General features: G+C 39.0%; 1 protein-coding gene across 4 annotated transcripts in view; it reads left to right on the top strand.

Annotated features, from left to right (window-relative positions):
- The window catches only part of LOC113112581 (sine oculis-binding protein homolog), a 35822-nt gene that overhangs the window by 17884 nt on the left and 6411 nt on the right, over positions 1-11527 (top strand). For 2 of the 4 annotated variants that reach the window (XM_026278277.1, XM_026278278.1), the window contains 2 exons: positions 5352-5435; positions 9377-11419. In XM_026278277.1, coding sequence (XP_026134062.1) covers positions 5352-5435; positions 9377-11407 — 2115 coding nt within the window. In that variant the 3' untranslated portion in view covers positions 11408-11419. The remainder of the gene's footprint in view (positions 1-5351; positions 5436-9376; positions 11420-11527) is intronic. The other 2 variants (XM_026278279.1, XM_026278280.1) reach the window with 1 other exon arrangement.

Raw genomic sequence — 11527 nt, forward strand, 5'->3', positions numbered from 1 at the left:
CCCCTTGCATAGTGTGTGGTGTGTTTGAGGACAGCATGAAGAGACCAACAAACATGCAAACATGAGCTTTACTGGCGCTACCACACACACACACACATATATAAACCTAAATGCGTAGTCTGTGTCGGACACACAAAAAAATGTGGATACACAAAACATACACAAACAATTGTATAAATCTCAAGAATTGTTGAGCAGGGACAGAGAGCTCATAGACCTCCATAAGATGTGTAAAACACAAAAAACAAACAAAAAATATATATTTTTTTCTCTGCTGTAGAAATCATTGACCTAATCTATGAAGTCATAGATACAGGTCATTCATATTATTCACACAGCTGAATGTAAAACATAATTTTTATAGAACTAGCATAAAATTGAGCATATAGATAGTACATGCACATTTCAAAAGAATGAATTTCAAGAAAAAGAAATCGGTCAGTGACAACGACCAATTCCATGACAGTGAATTCACAACAATTTTTAAGAACTGGCCATATTCATATTTTTGGTTTATATTTCACCCCAAATTCAATAAATAAATAAATAAAGGAAATTATTAAAAGGCAAATATATTTTGGTGAAAATGGTCCTAAAAATGGAGCCAATTTTATTTAATCATTAATTTTGTATTGAGTCATTTCATGACACTTGAACATTAATTAAGCACACCTAATTTTGATTACCATGGTGAAAAATTCTCATTACTGTTTAAAAAAAAACAAGGATGCATTATTTAAAGAATTTACACATAATTGTAATACTTATTATATATGCAGATTTATGCTGAAAAATGAATGCTGATAAAACAACAACAACAACAACATTTGCAAATAATGACAATCTAATGAAAAGTCAGAAAAACATCCCTGAATATATTATGGAAATTAGATTTTTTGGGGGGGAAATGTGCTAATATATAATACAAAAAAAAAAACTAAACAAAGCAAATATTTTATATAAATAATATATAACATATATAATAATATATAAACACATTAGTTTTCATTTCTTTTTGCATATCTTTTGATTTTGGGGTGGAATGTGGCCTGGACAGATTCACACTTTTTTACATTTTGCAAAGTCTTTCTGTGCAATGTTTGTTTGTGCAAAAACTGTTGAATTCTGTAGATTAAGTCATTGGAGGAATATGGCCTGGACATGTTTTTGTGAGATTTATATGAACATTTATTTAACCTTGTGAAGTTCACATCAGAGCATAAGGGGCTGATGCGCATCTGCAGTTTAATTTTCATTGTCCATGACTTTATTATAAAACTGTTATTAGTTTTCTGCTCAAAGTTCAGATTTTCATTATTTATTTACACACGTATAATAAAGAGAACATTGTGTGCTGAGTGACATCACCTGATATGAGGTCAGTGTAGTCTGTGATTATCATAGTGTAAACTGTGAGGTTGTTTTGGCACGTCTGTAGACGTTTGGATGCTGGATCTGGTTCTCCGAGGAGACACGTCTGTGGAATGCCAAACAAACGTCTGGCAGGGATATGTTCATTTAATCCCACCAATCTTAGAGCTGTTTACTTCACTCCTATAACGATTCTGCTGGCGTTCTGCCGCCGCTGCGACTCCGCCTCTATTTCTATAATTTATTAAGAGAGGAAAACTTAATATAAGATTATATGAACATTTTCTCTTTCTATTTTGTCATGTACACTATACGGTCAGCTGCAAAGACAAGCAGTATTGTATGTGTGTGTGTGTGTGTGAAATAAGACACTGGGAGGGGTTGTTGGGCGGTGGGTCTGGTTGCAGTCGGGTGTTAATGCAGTAAAAACCTGCAGCTGCTACATCTGCAAAACTCAAAACGGAAAAAAGAGAAAGCATAAACATGTATACTTATATCTATCATCCCACCGTCCCACCTCGGGTAGTAAAATATCCTCACTCCAGCTGTTTCAGGTGATATTTCCTCCCTATTAAAAGTGTGTGTGTGTGTGGGTGTGCTCTTGTTTTTGTGTCATATCAGGACACAACTCTGTATAATGACATGGGTATGACACAGGTAGTACAAGGAGAGGGTGACTTATGAGGACATAAGCCATGTCCCCATTTTTCAAAACGCTTATAAATCATACAGAATTAGTTTTTCTGAGAATGTAAAAATGCACAAAGCTTCCTGTGAGGGTTAGGTTTAGGTGAAGGGTTGGTGTAGGGCAATAGAATATACAGTTTGTACAGTATAAAAACCATTACGCCTATGGGATGAACCCACTTTTCACAAAAAAACTAATGTGTGTGTGTGTGTGTGTTTGTTTGTGTGAATAAGGAGTGTCCTCCTCAGAGGAAATGTGGTAAACCACTGTCAGACATGCACACACACATTATTGCTATTGTATTGTGTTTATTGTGTCAAACGATGGGCTCGTTTTACAGTGTCCAAATCCTCAGATTTGCATGTAAGTGTGTGTGTGTGTGTGTGTGTGTGTAGGTGCTGAGCTAATGAATTTAGACAAGGTATTTTTAGTCTCATGAAACCTTAGAGTAAATGAATATTTGGAATACAGAGAAGTGTGCCTATATATGGTGATTTGTTCTGGATTGAGGTGAATTGGACTGAAATTTATTTGTGATGAACAAGGCTGAATAAGTTCAATGAACTTGGGTCCCTTTAACTCAGTGACAGTGAATGGCAAATTGTAAAAAGAAAACAGTTAGCAAAGATCATATCCAAGACTATAACAATAGCAAGTTTTAATGTTAGACATCACTATCAAAAAATTTGTTACGTAAAATAAAAGTTCAATATTGTGTTCTTTTGACATACACTTTTGGGCATGGGATTTCTTATTACTATAAATGTTAGTGTGAAACAGAGAGAAAGAGACATTGAAGAAAATATGTGTAGTCTTGGACACCTGGGCAAAGCAACCCTTTTTAAACAGCCAAGCAGATGGACACACAGACAGAGCTTCAGACCAGTTTGTGCTTCTTGCCATAAAATCAGAATGAAACAGAATTAAATGCAGCTCTGCCAGTAAGTGCAAGAAAAAGATGAGTGTAGACTGAATGGGAATATGCTATTTGTGTGAATGTTTTTCAGTATTTTGGTGTGAGTCAGCATACAGAGCGATGTTCAGCTCAGATGAAGAGAGAACAAAACATTGGAAACATGAAAGACAGAAAGATAGCACAAGCTGAAGAAGCATAGTAAAGCCTGAAATCACCTACAGTTGATCTGTGTGGAAAGCAACTTACTAAACATACTAAATAATGTCTTTGTGCCAGGTACAGTCTCCCATACTCAAAATTTATGCTTTGCATTTAACCCATCCAAGTACACACACATAGCCGTGAGTAGTGAACACACACATACACAACATGAACACACACCCGGAGCAGTTGGCAGCCATTTTTGCTGTGGCCCCCAGGGAGCAGTTGGGGGTGGGTGCCCCCGTTCGAACCCGTTACCTTTGGATTACAATTCCGACACTCTAAACATTAGGCCACGACTGAGGGGACAGAAATGACCAGGTCATTGGAAATGTGTGCGTTGGATCTTAACCAGTTCATTACTTCTAAATCCACAACCTCTCTTTCTTGACACATTTTCCATTAATTTCTTCATCTGCAGATTCATTCATGTTTCATTCTGCCTGCGTTTTTCTTTTGCGCTGTGTGCCTGTGTGTGTCAGGAGAAATAGTAACTCTCTTAAATGTTAAATTTGATTACAGTGTTAAAATCTGACAGAGCTTAAATTATCAGCCGGTAAATGGTGATGTTGATTTATATACATTAATATAACAACAAATGAGAATATCAATGCATTACTGCAGGGTTACAAATGTACAACTTATTTATTCATTTCTATTTTGAACGTTGGAGTACAATTTCTCTGTCTCAGAAACAAACTCTTTAAACTGTGTGTGTGTGTGTGTGTGTGTGTGTGTGTGTGTGTGTGTGTGTGCAAGTGCTGAAGCTTTTGGGCCTCTGCTTCTTCAGGTCTTGTTGCCATGGCGTTGTGACTCATGGTGCAGGGTGATTATTTCATAGCTTCTAGCCAGGAGAACAAACATACACACTCTCAAATCACTGTCTCACACACACTCTAGCCATTCACATATTAGCGGATGCACCTTGGGCAACATGTCTGCTTATATAGAGTTAATGGTTTAATGTCAATCAACAAATGTATTGCTTTATGACATAGTAAAACAAACCTCTTCCTTTTTGTATATGCTATGGATGGATTTTTAGGCACTTTACACATTAGGGATAGATAGATAGATGTGGGTGTGTGTGTGCATCATATGTGTTCCCATCTATGTCATTGGAGAAGAACATTTCACCTGGCAATATGCACACACACACTCACACACACACACACACCTGGGTTGGGTTGGGTGATGTCCAGATGGTGGCTGGCAGAGATGTGGTTGAAATGTTGAAGCCCAGGTGGCATAACACACACACACACACACACACACACTGCAGCAATTTAGGGCATGTTTTACAATATGGAGGCACAGAGTTGTCTTCACATAAACACATACACTATCCAGCTCTGCATTTTTGGTTACTTGATAAGCCGTCAGGTTCACTAACTTTTGTGTGCCTGCATGTGGCTTCATCTATGTGACTGTGTGTATGAAAGAGGTTTCATAGTGTAAATTAATGGTGTGTGTGGTTATTTCTTAGAGCAGTCATGCCTCAAGTCATTAAGACTGTGGATATGCCATTTGTGTGTGTGTTAGAGAGTATGCAGCCTCATTAGTGCTATATGTAAATGAGTTGGCTCAAGTCCAGAGGGGTCACAGACACTAGACAAAATAAAGAGAGGAGATGGCACAAGTGTTTATGTGCGCAGACTGATGTTCTTCATTGTTTTTGTGAGTGAGGTGACTGTCATCAGTGGCACTCAGGCACACAGGAAGAGCTCAGAGACAAACACACAGTTTTCTTTTAATGGTTTTGCTGTTATTTTATGATATTTCATTAATTTTAGCTTTGCTTCTTTTTGTCTCTTGAGTGTTTCAGCACTGGTTTCTCCCCTAATTGTCTAGAATATTTCAGAATTGTTTTTTTTTTTTTTTACAGCTTTTAATTGTGATATGTCAAGTATTCATCTAATATAATTGAACACTGTTCTTCCAATACCAATATATGACCTTGGATTACAGAATTTTAATGTAGGCAGACACGCTCACTCACACAGAATGTCTCTATTCTCTCTATATGTCTATTCGGCACAGCATGTTGTTTTTTTATTCTCTCACTCCATTTCTTCATTCACATCATTCCTTCTTTCTTTTCTACATCTGTTATGTGTGTGTTTATTTTCAGTTTTTTGTTCATGCATAAAAAGGGACATTATGTTTTTCCTTTAGGCCAGAGAGGAGGAGGGCGTTCCACACCACAGCTTGTCCAAAGACACGCCCAGACTTGTCCTCAAGACAAACAGCGATGTCCTTGTAAGATATAAACCATTTTAACACCCCAAAATTAGAGATGTAGAAACAGCATATGCATATTGATTAAAATGATTTAAATTTTAGAAAGATGGTGTGATCGTGGCCATGTCTCAAAGTCTTAAGTCTTAATTCTGAAATATGGTATTGACAAAAAAATTATTATCTTTGTTCTAAAATTAGTTTTGGCATTCATTTGTATTTTTTTATTGTGACATTATTATTATCAGGGACACACTAATATTAAAATCCTGGCGAATACCAATAAACCAATAATTACTTTCATGTTATGACTGATAAATGATTAGTGGTTGATCTTTTTTTTTCTATCATAGATTTTAAAGTAAAATCATTAAAACTAAAATCTGACTAATATATTTGACGATCACAAAATAATATATATAATATACCATTACAGTGTGAAAATTTGACATTCATTTTAAGCTTTATATGTAGAAGTGTTATGTAATTAATCATGTTTTTAAAGATTAACTTCGATATATGTCTAATATTGTCCATTAGTTGATGTTCTACCTATAAATATATATATATGTGTGTGTGTGTGTGTGTGTGTGTGTGTGTGTGTGTATGCACATATATGTGTGTGTGTGTGTGTGTGTGCGCATGTGTATATATACACCGTATTTTTCGGACTATAAGTTGCACCTGAGTATAAGTCGCATCAGTCCAAAAATATGTCATGATGAGGAAAAAAACATATATAAGATGCACTGGACTATAAGTCACATTTATTTAGAACCAAAACCAAGAGAAAACATTACCGTCTACAGCCGCGAGAGGGCGCTCTATGTCTTCAGTGTAGACTACAGGAGCACTGAGCAGCATAGAGCGCCCTCCCGCGGCTGTAGACGGTAATGTTTTCTCTTGGTTCATTTCTCTCAGTTCATGTCAAATTAATTTTGATAAATAAGTCGCACCTGACTGTAAGTCGCAGGACCAGCCAAACTATGAAAAAAAGTGTGACTTATAGTCCGGACAATACGGTATATACCATTATTGGCAGTATACCCCTAATGATTATGACAGTTAATAAAAACAAATTATCAATATTTTCAATTATTTTGTTTTTATTTTTTTATTATTATTATTTATTTTAAAAAAATGCATTACAGTGATGAGTATAATGTCACAATTAGAAAATATATGACTTTAAATTAACTTCTTATTGTGTTTGTTTAATTTTGGGGAGAACTATAACCCATGACCCATAAATTCATTCCTAAATTCCTAAAGACTTAGGACTTGACACAAGACTGGTCAAATCACACACCTGCACTGTTAACTCAAGACTTGATCATGAGGTGTTCTGCTTATCTACTTTATTAGCTATAGAAAGTTTATGTCTTTCTGACAATCCACATTTCATGTTTTTGTTTAAGCATTGTCATTCTGCACTTAATGTTACTGTTTTCCACATGAATGGACAGGTGGGGTATGTGCATATGTGTGTGTGTGTGTGTGTATAAAATCAGCATATGGCTGGTCAAGAACAGACACATCCTGGGGTTAGAGGGTGTGCGTGATGGGAAAAGAAAAGCATTAGCACAGAAGCTCCCTCTCTACAGTTAATTTGGCAGCCGTATGTTAGCAGGTAATTACAGTAAAAGAGTGTACAGCTACTCGCAGCATGGTCACGGACATCGGCTTAACGGCCACAGCAGAAGTAAATGACAGTAATTACCTCTCAACCATGTTAGAGAGAGAGAGAGAGAGAGAGAGAGAGAAAAGAAGACCATTAGGGTAATGTGCAGTAAAATTTCTCTTAAAGAGCCATGACTCGTTAAGTGGTCTCCATTTGTCTCGCTTTTTAAACTCAGGAAATATGAAAATCATTTATAATGGAGAATATCCAGGCACGCCTCAAGCTGGTTTGTGCATGTTAACTGGCATGGTCACAGCTCCCACATTTAAAACAGAGCGAAGGCTTCATTAGAAAATGATGTTCTCTGAAAAAAAGTCTTTTTTTAAACATTTAAATCATTTTATCTTGTTTTAGGTATGCTTACTTTTACTGGAAAATACGTTTACAAAAACTGACTAATGAAATGTCTTGGAAGTAGACTTAAAATTAAATTAAAATTAAAAAATTTTACTTAAAAAAAAAGAAATAAAATTAAAATTAAAACATGAGTTGTGTAAATATGTATGCAAGCATATATATTTCTATGTGTTTATTTCTAGCGCTCTCTCTCTCTCTCTCTCTCTCTCTTCATCCGTGTGATGAATGTCCATCATTGACAGTAGTGGCATATGATAAATGCCTTTATTATCTTCAGTGGAACTCTGGCTTTAGCAGTCAATTCACTAGTCTTAAGAGAAATGTCTGTCTCTGCAGTCTGCTCAGGCAGGCCTGAGGCAAATCATATTTAGATTCTGATTCAAAAGCAGTATTTTAATCAAAGTTTTAAATTGCTAATGCATTAGTAAACACACTTATCACTAAAACACATATCAACAGAAGCATGCATAGGGCTTTGTGGCTATTGGTTTTCCACTGTGTTCAGCTTGTTTGTAGCATTATGATGTGTAGTTTTGTTTCTGCTTCGTTTTGTGTCAAATTCACGAGTGTTGCACATTACCATGCAGTATTTTAGCGTAAAACCTGCCTCCTTTCTGTTAATTGGGCTTATTAGAGATAATATTTATACCAGCACATTCGCAAGATGGAGAATTTCAAGTATTTTTTAAGTATTTGGGTGGGTTTGTAGTGTACCATTACTGAATTTGCATAAATGTGTTAATATTATTTAATATGATATATTAATATTAGTTAATACGAGTTAAACAACCTAAAACAACTCAAACCATTCATCGTTTATTCTTGTGCAGTACAGTTAGTTGTGTTGCCAGGTCTGTCTTTGTCTACCTGTCTGTCTTTATGATAAGCCAGCGTTTGCAAACCACTTTCTATGTACTCGCCAGGCCTGAGGCCAATTTTCTGCACTCAACTACTTTGACTGACCTCCACTCTGGAGAGCGACAGCCTTATCAACTCCAAGACAGTTTTGTTGAGTGACTGGAAAGATTAAACTATCCTGGCAGAAAGAGTGTCAGAGAAAAAGAGCGAAACAGAGGCAGCGTTCAATTATTTAGTAGTATTTCTTTCTCGTACGATGGTTATGTCGATGTTCATCTTTCTATAGTTTGGCCTGTCTATCACCCCATTAAATTATTCTTTGTGTTAGCAGTACACATCAATATCCTTTAATTACCCAGAGTTCCCTCTTCATGTCTAACCTTTATTAATCGTATATGCAAACCCAAACCACATTTTCTGTCTCACAGGTTTAAGCCCCACGTTCCTGTCTGTCTCAGTCTGTTGTCACTGTCTTTCTCAATTAGTGTCACCTGATACAACAACAGATACACACTCACATACACACACTCAAAATCCACATGCATAATTGCCCCTTGAAGGGAAAACCTTTTAGTCGTGGCTGTCAGAGTTTGACCCTGCAGCTTGCCTTGGGCAGCTGACTCCTGACATCTTGTAATGAGTGTGTCTGTGTGTGTGAGGATGTATGTGTCAAAAATACAGAAAGCCAATGTGTTAGGATGAGTTAAAGAACAAAACTTCATTATACATTTTTTATATAGATTTTTATATTATTGTATTTTTAATGATCATCTGAGAGCTTGATTTGATTTTAATATTTCATGACATAAACCTCATTTTTCTTCAGACTTGGGTTGTTATATTTAATGCCTATTCTGTAATTCCCTAAACCCTAATCTTACATAGATCTGACACTTCACAAAACACACACAAACACACACACACTTTGCTGGCATCAGGCTGTCTAAGTCCTACAAAATGACAGTCATAATCTTTTAATAATGATTAATTTGTATGCCTTGATATAGACATTAAGAAGTATTAATCTATAGTTTTTGTTGTTCACTTTGGGTTGTTCATGTTACAGGTCTGTGATTGGTGCAAACACATCCGCCACACTAAGGAATACCTGGATTTTGGAGCGGGTGAAAGACGGCTTCAGTTCTGCAGTGCAAAGTGTCTGAACCAGTATAAGATGGACATATTCTATAAAGAGACTCAGGCTGCACTGCCAGGGGGTTTATGTAACCCTCCTCTCTCAAGTGATATGAAATCAGAGAGCGCAGCGGGTGTACAGCTCCTCACACCTGAGTCCTGGAGCGCACCTATAAATGAGCTCCGCAGTCACAAGGCACCTTCACCAGGGGGTGCCACCACTGTAGCCCGACCTTCTGGATCCACCTCGGGGTCACCATCTGAAACTGGAAATGTGTGTTCCTCCTCATCTTCATCATCCTCGTCATCATCATCTACAAAAATCCCCACACCACGGCCACACGAAAGCCCTGCATTACTGCCACCTCCTCCACCACATATAGCAGGTTTACATCCAGCTCTGGGTGTGCCACCTGGCAGCCCACCGATGGTGATGACACCCCGTGGCCCAGTTCCTCTCCCTTTCTTTATGGAGCACCAGATGATGCAGCAGATTCGCCCTCCGTTCTTACGCCCCCCAGGCCCCAATAGCCCTCATTCCAATCCCATGATTCCTGGCATTGGGCCACCACCTCCTCGGACTTTGGGTCCTCCATCAAGCCCTATGCACCGCCCACTCCTTTCCCCCCACATACACCCATCCTCCACCCCAACCCTTCCTGTGAACCCTCCGGGTATGATGCCCCCTCATCCCGGTGGCCACATGCCATCCTTGCCTTTCCACCCAGTTAACATGATGCCAGGTGGACCCATCCCAGTTCCGCCCTATATGAATATTGGCATACCTTCTCTGGCCCCCTTGGTGCCACCACCAACATTATTAGTGCCCTATCCAGTGATTGTGCCATTACCAGTCCCCATACCCATTCCGGTGCCCATACCATTCAATCCCCGGGCTTCTGGTGACCGACCAGGAAATGACGGAACGCTTCTGAACGCTGTGAGTGAGCGGAGTGATTCAAAAGCATCACCACCATTTTCTCAAAGCACCTCCAGAGGGGAGGGGATGGACTTTCAACAAGCCCCTTCTACCTCAGATACACTTTCACCAGGATTTTCCAAACAGACAGAGCAGGGCAGGACAAAAGTGGCGGAGCTCATAGTTAAAATGGAAAACTCTGGTAACGGAAACTCTGGACACTCCCACAAAGACACACCAGCAGATGGGGTCATTGATTTAACAACCAGTCGTCGCTCCCGGCAACAGCTAGTTATCCAGAGGACTGTAACCTGTGTGCAGGTAAAAGCAGAGCCTGGGTTAAGCCCACCACCAGCAGTTTTGGGTGAAACCGAGGTGGATGGGTCGTGCAGTACTAGCACAGGTACAATAGAAGATAACCACAGAGAGAGTAATGCTAAAAGCCCTTTGGCTAGTGTGGCTCTGCCTTGTGTCGACCCGTCCTACTGCAGTGGCACTCCGCCACTTTCTCAGCCAGTCACATGCAGCTCCTCCACTGGTCCTACCAACACCATCACAGCTACAACTGAGCCTGCCTCTGCTACGCCCTGCAATGTGATTGTTAATGGGAGCTGTAATGTGCCTCCAACAGAGAGTTTGATCAGAACACCTCCGTTAGAGCAGCACCCTCTAGTGGACTCCTGCCGCAGGACTGCCGCTGTGTGCGATTTAGATGGAGAGGACCTCAAAGAGAACAGCTGCTTGGCAACAGAAAGAGACTTGGCAGGTAAGAAAATCTCAATTGACCAGTCTGCCATTACTGCAAAAACAGGGGAGGACAAGCCTCAGAACCCTGAAGATGCCCCATCTGGTGAGGACCATGCCTACGCTCTTCCCCTAATGCCTAAACCTGGCTGTGTCATTCAGCCTGTTCCCAAACCTGCTGACAAATCCGCTGCCGTTTTGCCCTGTGGCTTGACAGATCCATTAACAGGAACCATTCCAATGGAAATGGAGCCTCCGCTGAAGAGAAGGTGTCTGCGAATCCGCAATCAGAACAAGTGAAATAGAGGACAGGTGAGAATCAGATTTTGTCCACTTCCTTAGTAGTTTACTTAGTAGTAACTGTGTGTCTGCCTTCAAGATTGTTGTAAGCACAATAATTCTGTAAATCTCCGTGCTTGG

The sequence above is a fragment of the Carassius auratus genome, chromosome 13, assembly GCF_003368295.1.
Source record: "Carassius auratus strain Wakin chromosome 13, ASM336829v1, whole genome shotgun sequence".
Taxonomy (NCBI): domain Eukaryota; kingdom Metazoa; phylum Chordata; class Actinopteri; order Cypriniformes; family Cyprinidae; genus Carassius; species Carassius auratus.